The sequence below is a fragment of the Thunnus albacares genome, chromosome 1, assembly GCF_914725855.1.
Source record: "Thunnus albacares chromosome 1, fThuAlb1.1, whole genome shotgun sequence".
Classification (NCBI taxonomy): domain Eukaryota; kingdom Metazoa; phylum Chordata; class Actinopteri; order Scombriformes; family Scombridae; genus Thunnus; species Thunnus albacares.
This window is the reverse complement of record NC_058106.1, coordinates 29,961,144-29,980,914: the sequence shown is the minus strand read 5'-3', so window position 1 is coordinate 29,980,914 and position 19,771 is coordinate 29,961,144. Positions and strand designations below refer to the sequence as shown.

Below are 19,771 nucleotides of genomic sequence, written 5' to 3'. Positions count from 1 at the left end.
TGATAGCTTAATTTTTATACAGGTTAGGTAACATTCATACTGGTTACCAAAATTCAAAGTGTTTCCAAACGGAGCTTTTTAGATTGCTCAGAGTGCAAATCACTCTCTCTGCGGCCGAGTTGGGTTGTGAACTCTCTGCCATCATTACCACACGGTTGTTGTTGAATTATTTCCTCGTTTCAGCTTGACCTACATTTCATTTTCAATCAGTGAATGTGACCTTGTGTGACTCCTGTCCGTCATGCTGTGCATTCAGTGCAGCGGCTCAGGCCCACGCATGAACTTGTGAAGCCACAGTAGTGCTGCTTTTTTATATATAATCAAGTTTAGAATATTCATTGACAGCCCTACCTAACATACAGTGCTTCTGTAATGATTGTCTGAGCTAAAGGAATGACAGATGCCAAGAGGTTTTATGGACTGTGGTATTGAAAATGGGGCTGCATATAGTTGATACACTGAACACATACCTATGCATATGTGTGCTGGAGCAGAGATTTATTGTATATTATTGTAATCTCTGTCTGTCTGTATGTCCTTCGCTTTTCTCAACAACCGTTCATCCAATCGACTTCACGCTTGGCAGGTGTTCTACTGAGGACTCAAGGAAGTGCAGTGTTGAGTGTGAAGTTGTTTGGACACGTGACATGTTTAATATTAATTAACTTTGAATAAATGCTAAGCTCTGTGTCTGAGTGCCGCGGGGGCTGTTTGATATTAACACCGACACATCACAACGGGATGGGGCTTCTGGGCTCTGACTGGCTGAACAGGACAAAGGTCCCACTCAGTTAAGCTGCCCGAGAGAAACGAATGAGCACACACAGGAGAAAAAAAACAGAGGCGGAGGCAGTAAAACTAACCAATAGAAGCGGAGACAAGTTGGGCACCTCAGTTTAGTCTCACTGGTGAAGTTTCTATCTGGATTTAAACCATCTAATTTATTAATTCCTTTTTGAATAAGCAATTATCCCATTTCCAACACGCCCGTCTTGAATGGGCACTGCACTAGTTTTACATAAATGTAAACAAATGTAAACAATGCATTTGTTTCACATACAAATGACCACATAATGCAAACCGATGCCCACCAAAACACCAGCAGGGCCTAACCTGTATGTTAAAAAAGCAGCTTACAGTTGGAAGAACAGTGGAACTAATCTGTCTAGTTGTGCTTTATGTAATGTTACTGCTGGTTACAAATAAAGATTATGAAGGACTACTTATACATACAGTACGTGCAACAAGGATGAATTTCATTTTTTTTATTCATAATCAATTCATTCAATCATTTTGTAGCTGCTCAAGTAGCACTTGAGCAACCTAATGTCCAACTATAATCAACATGATATATGTAACATAATTAGTTATGCAAATAACACCATTAATTTAGCTGATGAATATAATCATTAGAAGTATTTTAATGCAACTTACTGTATATTACATTTAGAAAAGATGTAGGTGGCATCAAAGTGAACTTAAAAGTTATGAAACTGAATATGAATGAGAAACTTCATAATATAATCAAATTATTCACTGTTGAGGGAACCTGGAAGCAGTAGACTATGTAGTAATGAACATGTTTTTATATTTTTTGCTGGGCCATAAAAAAAAGAAACTGCGGGCAGGTATGACTGTGACCTGTAGGGCCTAATAGTTAATGATGAAACCCTGATGGACTGACTCATCTTTGGAGGTGGCAATGTTCAAAACGCTTGATTATTACGCCTGGGACACACTGGATGCGTGAACCTCAGCAATTTGTGTGCGCCGCTGAACTGCTGTGTCTCTTACACTTGCAGTGTCCACACAGGAAGCCTCGCGTGAGACAAGCGTCTCACACGGGCTGTGTGGCTGCTCTAACCTGTTAACATGGGCGCCAAAATGAAAAGCAAGAGGTTCCATGACACATACGTGCTGCTCACACATCCAGTGTATCTCAGGTGTTAGACTGACAATTTTTACCATACGAATTTCCTCTACTGTATGAATAACACAGTAAGAAGATGGCGTCGCAGATGGCTGCCTCTGTGTTGCACTATCCTGTATTACTATGTACTCCCTTTCATATCACATTCACCAGGGAAGAACTGTTCAATACTTGACGGTTCACTCCACAAACATTTTCACCAGTCTTCACACACCCAGAAACTTTTTCAGAGATTTTGGTTGGAGGAGCAGCAGCAGCTCTCTGAGGAGTTTAGAGGAGACGCAGGTGAGGAAAGCACACTGAAGCGCTGGTTAAGCTGGGGGGGGGGCTGTGAACACCACTTCCGTCATTACATCTGGCGAATGTCCGCTCTCTGCATAACAAAATGGATGAACTGCTGCTCATAAACAGAACGAACAGGGATTTTTGATGATCTGCTGTCCTCGGTTTCACTGAAACCTGGCTTGGTGAGTCCATTGACAGCATCCTACATCTGCTGGGCTTTGAACTCCACCGAGTGAACTGCGCAACAGAGTTAACAGGGAAAATGAGGGGAGGCAGAATCTGTCTCTACATGAACAAAGGTTGGTGTACAGATGTCACAGTGTCAAGGGAAATTTGCACTCCTCACCTAGAGATTATTTTCATCAACTGCAAACCGTTTTATTCACTGTTGGAGTTTTCCTCCTTATTCTGGTTGGTGTTTACATCCAACATCAGACCTGCGTTAGTGAGGCCTTACAGCACCTGGCTGTCCAGATAACCAGCACGGAGTGAAAACATCCTGACTCCCTTCTCATTGTCCTTGGGGATTTTAACAGAGCAAACCTCAGCCACAAACAGCCAAAATACAGACAGCATATTAAGTGTCCCAACAGGGATAAAAACACACTGGACCACTGCTACACAATATTGAAGGATGCATATCGCTCAGTTCCTCGTGTAGCTTTGGGACTCTCTGATCACTGTCTGGTTCATCTTCTCCCAACCTAGAGGCAGAAATCTTAAGGCTGTGGTTAAAAACCCTCCCCCCACACTCCAGAGAACCTTCAACTGGCCGACAACCTGGATGTGTTTTACTGCAGGTTTGATCAGTCCACTTTCACACCCCTAACCTGCTCCGACTCACACATCACACAACCACCTGCACCCCCTGCTATCACCTCCACCTTGACTCCCCACCGGCACTGACGGTCTGTGTCAGCTCTTTCAGAGATAGATCAGGAAGACACTAGGTCCAAACGGCGTGTCATCCTTGTGTCTGAAAGTCTGTACTGACCGGCTGGCCCCCCACCTTCACACGGATCTTCAACTGATCACTGGAGCTGTGTGAACTCCCCTCCATCGATCGACTGAACGACTACAGGTGGTCATGAAGTCCTTCAGCGTTCAACACCATCATCCCGGAGGTCCTCCTCACCAAACTCACACAGCTCACTGTGCCCGCCTCCACCTGTCAGTGGATCACAAACTTCCTGACAGACAGGAAAAAGCTGATGAGGCTGGGAAAAATCACATCCAGCACCCGAACAGTCAGCACTAGCGCCCCTCAGGGATGTGTGCTCTCCCCGCTGCTCTTCTCCCTCTACATCAATGACTGAACCTCAGGAGACTCGTCTGTTCAACTCCTGAAATTTGCAGATGACAGTCAGTCATCAGCCTCATCCGAGACAGAAGTCTGCGTACAGACGGGAGGTCGAAGAGCCGGCCCTGTGGTGCGGTCACAATGACCTGGAGCTGAACACACTCAAATTTGTGGAGATGACAGTGGACTTCAGGAGGAGCCCCTTATCACTGCCCCCCTCACCATACTCAACAGTACAGTGTTGGCTGTGGAATCCTTCAGGTTTCTGGGATCTTCAATCTCCCAGGACCTTAAGTGGGAGTCCAACATCAACACAGTCATCAAAAAAGCCCAGCAGAGGATGAACTTCCCGCACTAGCTCAGGAAATACAACCTGCCTCAGGAGCTGCTGATCAAGTTCTACTCTGCGGTCATCGAGTCTGTTCTCTGAACGTCCACTACTACTCTAGCCTCGTCTCAGACTCGAGATTTAGTGACTCGACTACAACACTGACACCCACTGTACCTACAAATTCTATATATTTATTTTAGTCTAAAATACAAAATGTGTAATACATTTTACTCACTACTGTATATCTGAACAGGCTGTATATACTGTACATAACCACCTAATATACAGTAGGTATGTATATAAAGTAACTTCTTCTCTAATGTTTTTCTTACCGTTTAGTATTTATCTCATCACTCCTTGCTTTATTTTATATCCTGTTTATACTTTACAGAAACATTTTCACCTGTATACAGTCATTCCTTGTGTATATTTCTGAAAATTGTTATTTTGTGTAATACATTGAAAGCCACTAAACCAGAGTCAAATTCCTTGTATGTGTAAACATACTTGGCCGATAAAGGTGATTCGGATTCTGAATGTAATGGCCCATTATGCCTGAAATGCTCATCAAACGGGAAATGGGCTTGCATTCTTTTCCTGAAGATATGGTGATTAAATCATGTATAATGCATGCACATCACAATGATACCCATAATGAGTACAGAGACATAGCTCTTTATGGAGGATGGATAAAGATGGAGATGAGACTGGAGTTCAACCAGTGAGGTCGCCATGGTAATTAACGGAATAGCTGGTGTAGCTGAGACTGTTGACCGGTTTAGACTGGCGGGGCTAAGCTGTGGGTCGACTAACCTTTATCCAACAGACTGATGAGACTCAACAGAAGAGCACAAGACTGCACCGGAGGAAGGATAATGACAGGAGGGGAGAGGGAGAGAGAGAGACAGAGAGAGAGAGAGAGAGAGAGAGAGAGAGAGAGGGTGGATGATGGTGTGATGGTGATAATAACTACTTTTACATGCACACAAGAAACCAGGTTACTGTGAGAAATCAGGTTAATGTAGGAAATGGGTGAACACGTTTACATGCACTGCAGTACACCAGTTACCGTAAAACCTGAATTTACATGCAGCTGCTCAGTAACCACATTTATCCCCAACCCCAACTCTATCATCTATTTGTGAACCAGAGCTCTCATATTTAAGTTTATTAGTGATGTGGTGATGCTGCAGCTTGAAGAGGTAGTAGCATTTAGACTCATGTTGCGGTGAGAGGAATGACTCTGTGCTGTGAGAGCAGTTTTTTTGCACTGTGCATATGTGCAATATTGTAGAGCTGCAACTTGCAATTATCTTAATCATTGATTAATCTGCTGATTATTTTCTCAATTTATCGGTTAATCTTTTGTTCTATAAAACATCTGAAAACTGTGAAAAATGTACATCTCAGTTTCTTAAAACCCAAGGTTTCAGACCAACAGTCCGAAACCCAAAGATAATTCAGTTTACTATCACGACACAGTCCAGTGTTAATTTTGTTAACAAAAACTATGACTAAAAATGTTCGTCAACAACCTTTTTTCCAATGACGAGATGGCACTGACGTCATTAAACACTAACTGTGACTATATTAACATGCAATATTGTTGACGAAAAAAAGACAAGACTAAAATATAGTTTAAAAAATAAAATCTTTACAAAAATCTCTCTTTTTTTGTTGACAAAAAAAAGAGACAAAATATTATAGATGATGTATATAGATGTTTCTTTTTTTAAATTACAATCCTAATATCCTGTTCATTGGATGACATGTGCAGCAGTTTTGTGTCCTGTGCTGCACGCACCATATCAGGACTACACCAGCACAAACAGCAAAGTGAGGAGTACATCAACTATTTTACAGAAAGCAAGTACACATTAATAATGACAACAACAGGGCATGGGAGAGAAAAACGAGCTGATATTTGGGCCCATTTCCGTTACAATGAGGCTGAGGGAAAGAAAATAATGCAATGCTTTATCAGAAGGGAAGAAATGTGGCCATAAAAGAGCTGGTAGGAATACCACAAACTTTAACAGACACATTAAGTCTCACCACAAAGAAATTTAGGTAGGTTAAAGTCTTGGTGGTGAATAAAATGACAAAAAATTATTGGTTTTGGCAAGACTAGATTGACTGAAATGTTCAATATAAACTGATGGTTAAAAATACCAAAATGTCAAGAGTTTTCATTGACTAAAACAACAGAAAAATAGTTGCAGTTTTCTTTATGAGTCTAAAATGCCCAGACTTTTAGTCAACTAAAACTAACAAGAACATTTGACACAGGACTAAGACTAAATAAAAAATAGCTGACTGTTGATTGACTCATTATTTATTATCAACCAATTGTTGCAGCTGTACAATACTGTATGAAATGATTGATTTCTTAAATTAAACTACGTTATACACCTTCTTTTGTTGACTTGTAGTATACTTCTATACATTACTTATTATGCGTGAGCTGTAAGAATTGTAAACCAAACTACTCTAGAACCAACAAACACATGGTTTACCAAAATATGGGCTCTAATATTTAGGGACTTGGTAGATCTTTAAAAAGTAGTAATCATGTATCAAGTTAAAAAAATATTATGTAGAAGAAGTTAAGATCAGAATGTTGCCATTAGTATGTTAACAATAGTGTGACATTTTGTTAGATGTCAATTTTGACGTCAAATGGATTGTGAATTGTAAAAAGGGTTGGTACAATCAGCTGTAGCTTCAGCTTGAACCTTTTTCAGTGTCTAGATCTTTATGCTATGTTGAGTAATTTCATTTTTCAAATGTCATGTGTATAATTTTTTATGAATGTGTGGAAACTGACTTAGTTCAACTTATCTGTTCCAGTTTTGGACACAAGGATGCACTATACAAGTTATAATTTTCACTGTCTTAAGTGTTTTTCATGCACATGAACTCTTATAAAAACTCTGTAAGAGTCTTGGTTAAGCCAACAAATGGCCAACAAATGAGCTTTCCCAAGCAAAAAAAAAAAAAAAAAATCAAGCAATGATAAACTAGGAGAGCAAAGCAAGCAAGTGGGGGAAGGGAGTCGGAGAAAATGAGAGAGCGAGGGAGAGAAAAATGGGAGGCGAGGCAACAAGAGAAGCAACAACAATAGGAGAGAGAGAAAGAGAGGGCTTGAGTGGTAATCAGAAGATCAGAGAGAAGTAAACAAGCAGGAAAGAGGAAGAGTATGTGAAAGAGCGTGATCAGAGAGCGAGGAGACCACAGCAAGAGCAGCAAGAGACAGAAAAAATCTCCCAGTCTGCCCATGAGGGGGAATTACAATTAACCAAGTGGTTTCATTCCTGTCGTCTATTATTTTTTGGATAAAGAGGGTCATCACCACAAAGCTGCAGCTGAGTGGTGGTTTTTTTTTTTAAAGCAAATTCAAATCTTGAGCTTGTGAAATGATGTGCACCATCTTTCTCTGGGTTCTTCCTCCCCTCAGTCATCCTTTCACTCTCTGCTTCTCTGAGAACAATACGATGAACATGCATTATTTATAGGAAAGTACATTTCAGTTTCTGTTTTGAAAGAACCGCATGTGCAGACGTGCAAATGTATCAGTGTGTGTGTGAGGATGATGTGAACGTACGATTCAGATTCAAATGAAGGGAGGGTGTGTTCTGCGGGCACAGGTGTATGCCTGTGTGATTTCATCACTTTGCATGCAAATTTTCACTGAGGATAGCCATGGAGACAGAGTGAAGATGGAAGACGGAGGGAGAGAAAGGGATGGAACATGTGCAGCAAATGGATAGAGTGAGAAAGGGAAAGGAAGAGGAGAAAGATGGTGTGATGACAGAGCTGCAGGCGCTGTGTTTGTACATGCATCTGCAGGCAAATTAATCACGAGATGGTCTCTTACTCCATTAAAATGCTAATGTAGGAAAATCTAGACATTTCCATATATTTGCAATATATCCCAGAGCCCAAGGAGTGTTATTATGCTAAATGCGGGCTGGATACTGGATGCACACCTAATATAACGACAAATCTGACCAAGATAAAGCCAGGATTAAAGGTCTCTTAAGTAGTGAATGAAAGGGCAGACTGAATACAGGACACGTTGCTTAACTGTTGGGCCTTAATGAGAGACAAGAGGATATTGTGGATATTTAGACTTCTTAACTTCATCTTACAGTTATTGTAGTTTAGTCTTCTGGCTTATGTATCAGTAGCTTGTAAAAAATCAATGTAGTCATCAGCTTTTGTGTACAACATGCAATTAAGGCTTAAAGGCTAACATATTTACATGTATTCATTTGGCATCCAATCCAAGCTGCAGTGGATCAAGCAGAAGCCCTTAAGAATAGTGACACAACACTCAGTTCCATGTTCCACCTGGCACAAGTGCCAGATGGCTGCAGGTGCATGAAGAAACACATAAAGTAAACATCAAATTACTTTTTTTGGAGAAGGATAGAAAAAGATGGAGAGATGGATTGAGAGAGAAAGAGCATATTAGGTGAGTGAGTACTATCAGAAGTCTTCAAGTGACTTCTGAAGGTAGGAAGTGTTTCTGCTGACCAAATCGAGTTTGGAAACTCGTCCCACCACCAAGGGAACATACAGAAGAAGAGTTTGGATTGAGATTTCCAGCTTTGCAGTGACGGTAGGATTAGTCGTTAGGTAGGTCAGGTAGGTGGGTGCTGTGCTAGTGGGAACTCAGTACTGGAGCATTAGTGACTTGAACTTAATGTGAGCATCAAAAGGGGGCAGGGTGGACAGTAATGAAAAGTGGAGTGACATGAGCTGTTTTTGAAAACAAGATGTACCAACACATTTTGGACCATTTGCTGAGGTTTTACTGTGCATGCTGTCAGAAGTGGTGAGAGATGACCACTGCCTGTACACGGAGTTGAGCAGCATACTCAGTCAGATAAAACCTGATCTTTCTGATGAAGATCGAGTGACAGATGAAACATGCTCGGTGAAAGTTAAGTCATGATGCCCAGATTTCTAGCAGACTTTGTTGGAGAGAGCGAGGAGGAACTGAACTGGATACTAATGTTGTTGAAGGAGTACAGTCTTAGAGAGATGTTGAAGATGGCTTTCCATCATCTATTTTGAGACATAGGCTAACTGAAGCAAGTGGAGATCCAAGCTGAGACAGTAGGGTCTTGTAGCAGGAAGGACAGATATAGCTGGGTATCATCAGCATAGCAGTGGTAAGAAAAACCATGTGAGCGGATAATCGAGGAGAAGTGGTGTATATTGGAAAGAAAAGGGGACCGAGCATAGATCCTTGCGGTACCCCCAGGAGAAAGAAAGTGACACTTGGAATATTCCCTATGCCATGCCACATTGAACAATCACCATGTGACTCAAACCACAGATGTGCTATACTAAAGACACCTAGTTCAGATAGGGTGAACCAGGTCAAGCAAGTGATGACTGGGCTTCAGTAATCACTGACCTCAGGGTTTCTATCACTGACAGAGGGAGGATATCTGAGCCTTGGGTGAAAATTGCACATTCTAAAACATTGGATAGAAAGGGAAGCAGTGAGACTGGCCTGTAGTTTTCAACTTGAGATGGGTTGAGGGTGGAGTTAAAAACATCTTCCTCACTGAGAGAGGAGAAAGTGACACACCCTTAACTGGAGGAGACACACTGCAGTCCGATAGTTCTGTAAATTGGCCACTGATAGCTGTCACTTTGTCAGAAAAAAGAATTGCACGTCATCATCTGACAGAGAGATGGTGGGAGGGTAGAGGAGGCTTTTGAAAGTGGAAAATGATTTACAAGTGTCTGTTGCAGATTAAGGATCTTTTCTTGTTTTGGCCTCATTATAGCAGCTGTGTCGCCACATGGGAAAAAAGTAACTTTGTGCAGATGTATGCAGCATTGTCATCATATGTTGTTGACAGTCTACATGCAGTGTTTCATTTATATTCAGTTAGCAGCAGTGACTCCATGCTGATGTTAAATTGGCCTCTTGGCTATTAATATATACATACAATGAAAATATAATGACAATTCATCATGTGGCAACATTGCTTGCAGCACCCAACACAAATTGTAATTCCAGCATAGCAGTCCATACATAAGATATAAATATCCAAATAAGAGCCATTATTCACCTATAATGCACACGGAAATGTATCCAGGAGCAGATGTGGCTCTCAAAATTACACTCAGCCTTTACATCCTCAAAAAATGAAAACTACACATACATGATTCATCTTTACATATTGAGTTAATGAGTATGACTGATAAACGAAGGCTCTCTTGCTTGTTCAAGGAAATAAACATCTGAGCAAGTACTACCAATATTCGGTAAGGCCTTTGAAGTAGCACAAGATCATCGGAGAAGGTAAATTTTTCATATTTTTTGAAAGAATGGTGGATAAAACACCCAATTAATATTTTCTATTGCAGCTCTCGGGAACTAAATCTGGCCTTTGCTTACTCTGAACACTTGAGAGAAATATGAAAATGATATTTCTGCAGCAACGTCTCTGTGCCCTGTCAACACATTAGCAGGCAGCAACAACAACACATCACTGACGGGGAGCCTCTCCACAGCAGAGGAAGCACAAAATGTCAATGTTTTCTGTGACTGCTGCCATGATTATTATGGGAATAATCTATTGATATAAATATCCACAACCCTGTAGATTATATTTCCCTTAATTAGATAGTTTGATAGTAAATATATAGGCAGGAAACATATTGAAAGAGAAAGGGAGGGATTGCAATGAAGTTTCCTGGCCGGAATCGAACCGAAGTTGCAGTTATATGGTATGTGTCCAACGCTTTGTTCTTCCACAGCACCCCATAAATAAAAATGGTGCTGAAAACTGAAACCAGCTTTGACTCAATGAATTATTACTCACCAGGAAATTCTTGCTCGTTTATTATACTCCGCAGTGTGATGATATATGGTGCAAGCAAAGCAAGATTAAATACATCCATCTACCATCATTCCCCTTAAATCCAACACCACCTCTCATACAAAAATCACTCACACATCCTCTCACCTAGACTGGTTGGCTTGATTAGCTCGTCCAGCATGTCATAGAAGGGCAGCCTCTGGAGCTTAACATCTGGGTGGACTGGGTGCAGTGTGGTCGAGGTGGACAGGTGGTGCGTCAACCCGGTTAACTCGTGTTTCCCGGGACCGAGCAGTGAGAGGGGTAGTAAGGCAGCGGGCGAAGGGGCTCCACCATGACCGGCGTGACCCTCATACGCCAGCTGTGTCAGGCCAGCAGGCAGTGCGGCACCCCCTCCTCCAACCACCCCAGCTGTGGCCGGGTGGTGTGGTCCGGGCAGGGCCAGCTCTGAGTGAGATACCATTTTTGCGGGGAAGCGTCGTCGGTAGAGCTCTTTGATCTTCATGTGGACGGCGGGGCTGCAGCCGGCCTTCAGCAGATGCAACGCCTTGGTCAGCAGCTCATGCTTGCGTCCGTGCTTGTTGCGCCCAGCGTAGCCCAGCAGCACCTGCAGCTCCGACACCCGCAGGCTCATCACCATTTGCTGTGACAGATGGAGAGGATGACAAAAAAAAAGGAGAAATGAACTCTTCAGGTGCAGCGATAACATTTGTTTCAAATCTGATGCAATACAGAGCACTTAGCTTTTTTTTTTTTAGCACTTAGTAAGTACCAATCAGAGTGGCAATGAATCAATGAAGCAAATCATTATTTGCAGCATACTTTCATTCATGGTACAAATTTTTATTTCTCCCAAAGCAGCAGCAGCATTTTTGCCTTTATTCGACAGGGGAGAGACAGGAAACACATGTAGAGAGAGGGGTATGACATGCAGTAAAGGATCGAACCTCGAACGTTGCGGTTATGTGGTATGTGTCTTGACTAATAGGCTACCAGGTTGCCAGAGTCTTATGGTTGATGGTTTAAATGGTCCTGAAACTGATCACTGGTTTGGTTCATTGGTTGCAGTAATGCAAGCTTTTTTCTTCTCAGTTTACAAATTCACTGTTCACTTAAGCTCACCTACAGTCACCAGTTTTGGGAGGTTACTAATCAAATGAGACTGCGCATAGAAACAGAGAAGAGTTCAGTCATTCAGGAGGATATTGGTATCAAGCCTCTGCGAGGAGCCAGTTGAGGTGTATTAGGCACCTAGTAAGGATGATTTGTGCCCGTGTCCGTTTGGAGATGTTCCAGGAGTGATCGATTGAGAGGGAAGAGCCAGAACACACAAGTGTGATTACATTACTCATAGCTGGCCTAGAAATGCTTGGAGATTCCCCCAAGACAGGCTGGAGGAATTTACTGTGGTAGAGGACATTTGTGCTGCTCTGCTTCGGCCCTTCTGTCATTACAAACCTGACCAGGTAGAAAAAGAACACATGGATAGAATTTTAGAGGCATAATTGGATGATTTGCATCATTATTCTGTCAGTCTGTAGACGGCTTGATGCAAATGCGTTGCCTCTAGATAATGCCAAAGGCTGAGTCTCTCCCTACATTCAGACACCTTAGATCAGCACAGCTGGCAGGTTGCCTCACAAAGGTAATAGAAATAAATCACTATACTGTAGAGTTTTTCTTCTGCCAGAAAAGCATTTAATTGCACTACAGCCCATGTCATTTAAATCTTAGTATTGGAACAGCTTCATTTACCGAAAGGTGTATGAGATCACTGGCAAACACTACAGATACCATTGACTGGGAGGCAGTAGTCAAAGCACTGGATGCAGTAAGTTTTTGATTGTGTTGAAGAAAGTAAAAAAAACTTTATTCAACAAAGGGGTTTCCCTGGCTCAACATGAGGCTGAGTTGTAGCTCCTGGGGGGGATGTTGGAGATGGAAGAGTTGCTGCAAGAGCCTGAGAAAAAGTATTGCCTGCAATGACTTCAGGTGCAGCTTCGGGTTTGCAGAAACAACAGTAAGGGCCAGCTGCCTGTCATGAAACCAGATCACTTGTCAAAATGTAAACCTAGCAAAGATAAGCTAAGTTTTACACTATCTAAAGTCATTAACCGATTTTTCTTTTCTGAAAACACTTTCCCTCCATTTTTCACCAGAACTGAATCAACATTTGTGGTAATGCCAAAGAAAAACAACATCCTAAATTTAGAGTAGATGTAGGCTAATTTTCTGAGAATCAAACCACTAACAGTTACGATAAGCTCCCAGCAGTCACTTCGTAAGAAAACCAACACTTCCTTCAGTGTTTCAGGTTTTTTTTTCTCCCCCCTCATTGCTCTTTGATTAAACAAAGATACAGAACGGAGAAAACAAAAACAGAGCAGAAGGATTAACACACAAGCTCTTTTATCTTAAGGTGTAGGTGAACGGTAAACAGAGTTCAAATGCAACCTGAGCTCATTAACCGGCTTCCATCGTGACCATCCGTTAAACACATGTTCGGTGTTATAGCGAATAATAGTGATGAGAAAGACATTAAAGAAATCTTTGCACGCTGGAATCAGCTGTTTTCATGGTCACTGACACTCACACGACTACTAGGTAGACTTATAAGAATGTCTTTGACAAACCTCCTACCTTCATCTCCTTTAATGACAGAGCAGGGATAAAACAGCACAGACACACACACACACACACACACACACACACACACTCTCTCTAAATGATAAAGCACCCAGGGCTGTTAGTGTCTGGTTTCTGTTAGTCTAATCAATTATAAACACACAGTTATTATTGTTATGTACGGACTCTGTGTACCGTAGTGTCTACACAAATGATTAAACCTTTAAGGCTTTAACATTCTTCTTGGGTTACCCTAGGTTTCTGCATTTAGTTGACATTTAAAATGACACATAAGACAGCTGTAGGCTATTTTTTGTGGCCTAACCGATTTTTTTTTAGACCTGAAAAACAAAACAAAAAACCCCAAAGATGCACCAACAACACTTTTTTTCATCGCTGGATCAGATTTCATGTAAATAACTTCCCTTATATTGAACACTGATCCCACGCAGTCTATTTTTTTCTCTTTTAATAACTGGTTGACTGAATGTTATCAACACACTTTCGCTGCATATTGAATTATATCACTCAGGAAAAATACTCCTTACCTCACACATCAGCTTTTGTTTCACTTCCTCTGAGCACTCTTTCATGGTCATTTTCACAAAAATACGGCAAAGTCGCTGTTACTTGGAATGCAGGGGAGGACAGAAGTGACGCTCATCTACAGTTGTCCTACTTTACTGTAGATCAGAGTATCAACTAAATGTAACACCCCAAATGTCTACAGTACCAAGACTACTTTCATTTTTAGTAGTGGCAGCCCAGGTGGAAATGAAACCTCTCACTTTGGTCCGACCACAGAGCTATACTGTGTCATTAAAAGTGATATATTAATAGATTGAAAAGGAACCGAAACCCCTAAAGTGTTGCAGTTTACTGTAAACCCCTTTGCACAGCTGGCTTGCAAATGCATCAAACCTCGATGTGCTTCAGACAGCAGTACGACACTTTGACAATCTTAGAGGTTTGGAAAGCATTTACTGATAAAATGTTGGTCAAATCTAACCTGCGTTTTATGGCTTTATGTTCAATTAGATGTGAGGATTAGATGATTTTCTGAGATTATATTGCGTATTTAATTTCGTTTAACCAAATAGTGAAATAGCATGATCAGATTTTTTAAAAATCTATTTTTTCTCTTTATCTTGTGAGAATTGAAGCAACTTTCTAACATTTAACCAGGTAAACATCTTAAACAAGAGCCTGGTTGAGGTTAAGGATGGTGTGCTGTGTCGATCAAAGATGAAGAGGTCATCTAGATAAAACGTGACTATCTAGGTAATCTTTCACATAGAGATGAAACGATTAGTGGATTAGTCAAATATTTTTGTAATTGATTAATAGCTGAAGTTAATTTTTACACAGCTCGAGCATGCCTTAGTTCCAGCTTCTTAATGTTGAGGATTTTGCTGTTTAATATGACAATTAACTGAATATTGTTGCGATTTGGACTGTTTATCAGACGAAACAAGCGATCAACACAGATTTCAGAAGAGTATTTTCATATTGTAGATCAAACAATCAATCTGGAAAATAATGAGCAGATGAATCAATAATGAAAATCAGTTCTTCAAATAACCATTATTTCCATTATAGAATAATCTGCTGATTATTTTCTTAATTAATCACTCTATGAAATGTCAGCAAATACTGAAAAAAACTCAAGTTGACGTCTCCAAATTACTTGTTTTGTTAAAAAAACCTACCAAAATATTTAGTTTCTTAACGTCGAAGAATATTCTATATCAAGAAACTAAATATATATACACAGAATATATATTTTAAACAAAACAAGTCATTTGAAGATGTCAGCTTGAGCTTTAGAAGACTGTGTTGGTCTGAAAAGCAGCAAATCTACTGAAGTGTTGGCATTTTGGCTTGTAAAATGACTTAAATAATTATCAATATACATTTTTTTTCAGTCAACTAAGCATCAGCTAGATGAAGCCCTACTTCATAAAACCTGAGCTCTAGCCAATCTCCAGACTACTCCAAACGAGAGAGAAAGTCCGCCCGGTCAGCCTCTGTTTACAGCCCAAACACTGCATCTTGTGTACATTTGCCACTTGCCTTTAATGCATAGCTACACACATAGTAAACAAAATCCTGACACAATTACCAGGCAGGACATAGCCACGTCCTTGTCCTTTGTCACCGCAGACATACGGTACATGCACGTTCATGGAGGATAAGGCAGACACCCCATATGTGAATGCGAGTCTGATGCCTCGCTCTGAACCGCGCCGCAGTTATAACGACACATCAGTCAAACACAGACGGCAAGACGAGGCGGCTCAATCACAGGTGCAGCACGCAGGCGGCAGCTGTCTGTGGATTTTAAACATTTAGAGATTTTTTTTTTTTTGTATGTTATTCTGTTTAGTTTCTCTACAAACACACACACACACACACACACACACACAGTGTATTTCTTCAGCCAAAGGAACTTTCGTGCTGGTGACATAAATGACCAGTTACATGAAATATGCATGTGGTGGAGAAGAGGGGGGATGTGAGGATGTGAAAAAAATGATGACACTGGCTGCCCACCATTTTTTTCCCTCTCTCTCTCTCTCTCTCTCTCTTTCTCTCTCTCTCTCACACACACACGCACACACTTTAACACAAACACACATGCAAAGCCCCCCACCCACTCTCTCTATAAAGCAAACATGCACATAAGAGAGACAAAATACGCACAAGCACAAACACAGGCTCACATAAACCTGACACACAAAAACAAGTGACACACACACTCTTCCACCACACTGCGGATGTGTAACATTCCTCTGGCTTCGAAAAAAGAGAGAGAGAGAAAGAGAGAGAGAGACAGAGAGGGAAAACAAATAGAGGAGAGAAAACACTGGAGCGGGCGGCGGAGGAGGAGGAGGAGGAGGAGGAGGAGGAGGAGGAGGAGGAGGTGAGACAGATGAGCAGCACACAGCTCTCACTATCTCCTCTTTCTCCTTTCTTTCTTCTGTCTTCCTCTCTCCATCCGTCAATCATTCACCTTCCCGAGACCGGTGGCCTTAAACTCTTCCGTCTTCTAAGTCCACCACCGCTGAACGGCATTCAGATCCCGGTTTTGTTTACAGAATGATTTATTTGACCAGACATGTCATTTTTTTTTCCATCCCAAATGAAGTCTCTGCCACCAGATTTAAAAAAAAAAAAGAAAAGAAAAAAGAAGATAAAAAGAAGGAGAAGGAGCTCTTCTTTCCTGTTTCTTGTGACGACAGATCATGAGTTAAAGGTGTGGAGTTTCTGACCTCTAGTAGCACCGGGGAACAGCTCTTTTACGACTGCGTCCCCGTTTTGTTTGCATGAGCACATGCAGGCGATGTGATGCACAGTCCTGCCAATGGTTTCACACTATTCCAGTAATCTACAGGTGGCTGCAATGCGCCAAGAAAAGCAGCAATGCGCCAGCAAAAGCAGGGTAGAAGAAGACTGTAAGCTAGTAAACATGGATGTAGACAATGCAGGATTTTAAATATTTCAAAAAGTCAGCCTTGCACATGTTTTAGGAGGAAGGAAATGCATTAAACACTTAAGTGTGTTTCTGTCCGCCTGTTCTTATTTGTATTTTCAATTTGCACATAAATTCTGAAACATCGCAAAAATGTTTTAATGCTCGGCTAATAACAACAACAACAAAAAATCTGATCTGTGTGGAGTGATGAAGATCAATTTAATACATGAAACGAACAAAAATGTCTTATTTCCATCACGTTTTCAACATTGTTTTTCACTGTTTGAGCTTCGACTGGCACCCTTTTAATTACACCATCTTGTTGCTTCTTCTTCTTCTGTTTCAATGTGACTCGACTAGAAACTTAGCGCCACCAGCTGTTCTACGAGCCAACTTCTATTCTTCCAACTTCTAAATTTGGCATAACGGCAGTGGATAGAAACACGCACTAAAATGATTTTTCTTTTGCTAATTTTCTGGAAATTCGATTAAAATTTGTGCTACATTTGAATGGAAACCTAGTTAATGTGAACATAACTTCCACAGAGCCCCTTTAAACCACGTTCAGACAAACAACAACTCTGTGTGATAAACACAGCCACCTCATTAATGTTGAATGGCTAAAAAAAACCACACAATTGCTTAAAAATAAAAAGTTGAAAATTGCTCAACTTTTGCTGCGACGTAAATGCAACATCATGCAGTCAGGTGTTTTATTAACAAATCAAATATGTGCAAATAAGCCTTTTTAAAATGTTGACACAGTATTTATAGAGTGTTACTTCATGACTGGCGAGAGACGAAAGATAAAATACTCGCCGCTGTGACTTGTTATAATTCTGTCTCATTGTATTAGAAACCGCTGTGCTGTGTTTTGGTGTCTGATAAGCCTTCAGACTCATCTGTTACTCAAACTGGACTTCCTGGATGGTATTTCAAGACCGGAACAACAAGCCTCCACCAAACACAGCCCCTTCCATTGTTTTAACTCACGGCTGTTTTTCGGTCTGAATGCCCACTCAAAGATCAATTTGGGGGGGGGGGGGGGGGGGGTTGGGGGGGGGGGGGGGGGGGGGGGGGGGGGGGGGGGGCAACTTCTTTGTTCTTTTTTGGTAAAATCAAAGTAAACAAGTGGAGACGAGATGAGGGAGCAGGAAGGATTCAATGTGAAATGTGGTCTGAAGAAAAAACACTGATAAATCCAGCGGTATGAAACAGCAGCTACTGATAGTGATGTGAATTTCATCTGTATACTGAAGCTGCTACAACTATATTTGTATAAGGAAAGTTTCCAACCAGACAGACTTTAGATAAATGAAGTTCGAGCGAGGTATGTCTGTCCAAACTGAAATTCTTGGCTAAATTATAACCTTATCTTTCAGTAAGTTATTAAATTTCAATTAACTTTGATAAATTCCTAATTTAATCCAATAATTTGCACCATGTGTCACCTAAAAAACTAAGGAATAGCTATAAAGACGGCATTACTCCCTTATTATTTTGAGTCAAATGTACAGTTGTGCTACAACAGCAAACCCCTCAGTAATTATGAAGCAATCGATCAACTAACCAGGTGCCAGAATTCAAGTCTTTTTAGTGGTGACGCTGATCAAAGCTACTGAAGAACAACCATGAGATGCTGTGAAGTGGTGGCGAAGAGGCATTGTGGTCTTATAGTGTCACAACATTAACAGCTAATGTGGCAGATGGTGCTTATTGATCTGGTGACAATACAGTGAAAATCTTTCAACTTAATTACTTAAAAGTCTACAGTTTTCCTCGATTCTGAAACGAGAGCGAGCATCACGCCGTCACAGCTCCGAGACCGGTTTAAACAAAGCAGGTTTCGGTGGGGAATGTGCTCTATTGTATTGTTTTACTGAAACAACGTTGACACGTAGGTGCAAAGGGAAGCAGCAACAAAGGAAGGAGGGTGAAAGAGGGAGAGAGGATACAACATGAAGAGAATAGCTAGTGGTAACAGGGGAGGTCTTACACACACACACACACACACACACACACACAAACACACACACAGCATGCAGACCAGTGTGGATTCTTTGCTTTAAATTGCCGGCCGGTGACATTTTGCCTCCTGTATATTTAAATGTGACAGTTTTTGTGCCAAAGAAAAGAGGAGGATTCACTGCGTCCACCAGAAAGATATTCCCGTCCGAGTGGAAAGGTCCCTGGAAAAGATTTTGACCAAAATGTGACACAAAAACCCAGAATGATGAAATTCCTTCGTGCAAGTAAACCACGACACAAAATTCTTTTTTAAAAACAAAAACCTGATCAAAAAGGGGCAGAAAGAGTTTTGATTCACATTTCACTGCAGAATTACAGTAAGTTGCAGTAAGAAACTAGAAATATGCTCCCGTGAAGGAAGTGACTATAAGGTATAAAGTGTATTTTCCTCGTATGTGTTCACAAGCTCGTCCAATAAAGTTGATTCTGATAGAAGACAGAGTCGTAGCCATGACAGTAGACGGTGTTTCAGATCTGGATGTTGCTGCAAAGAAGCTACAAATTGTAAAATACGGATGATTCACACACACATCTTCAACCCGGGCAGCAGAGAAGATCTAAACAATCACCACAGTTTCAATGTGGACGCCCAAGATTAGTGTCATCGATTCAGCGTCCAACCAAATGTGAAATATGGTCACAATCTCCCCTTCTGTTGCTGAGTTACGGCGTTGAATAACGGCCAGGAAAGTGTTTTTTGTAAAATAGTATGACTTCACAGTGAAGTTGACCTTTGACCTTTTGGATATAAAATGTCATCACTTCATCATTTTATCCTATTAGACATTTGTGTGAAACTTTGTCATAATTAGCATCTTCTTCTTCTGCCAAAAATGTGGTTTGTGAGGTCACAATGTCCTTGGCGGACAACCCGAAAACATAACAGCTCCGGCCACGGCGGTCGCCAGCGCGAAGGCATAAAAAACCTCAAACCCAAACTGGACAACAT

The 19,771-nt window shown here is 41.2% G+C and overlaps 1 protein-coding gene across 1 annotated transcript in view; it reads right to left on the bottom strand.

The window, feature by feature from the left end:
- The window catches only part of LOC122984023 (E3 SUMO-protein ligase PIAS1-like), a 58,523-nt gene that overhangs the window by 19,718 nt on the left and 19,034 nt on the right, over nt 1-19,771 (bottom strand). The window contains exon 2 of the mRNA XM_044354292.1: nt 10,842-11,337. Within this exon, the coding sequence (XP_044210227.1) occupies nt 10,842-11,337 (496 nt within the window). The remainder of the gene's footprint in view (nt 1-10,841; nt 11,338-19,771) is intronic.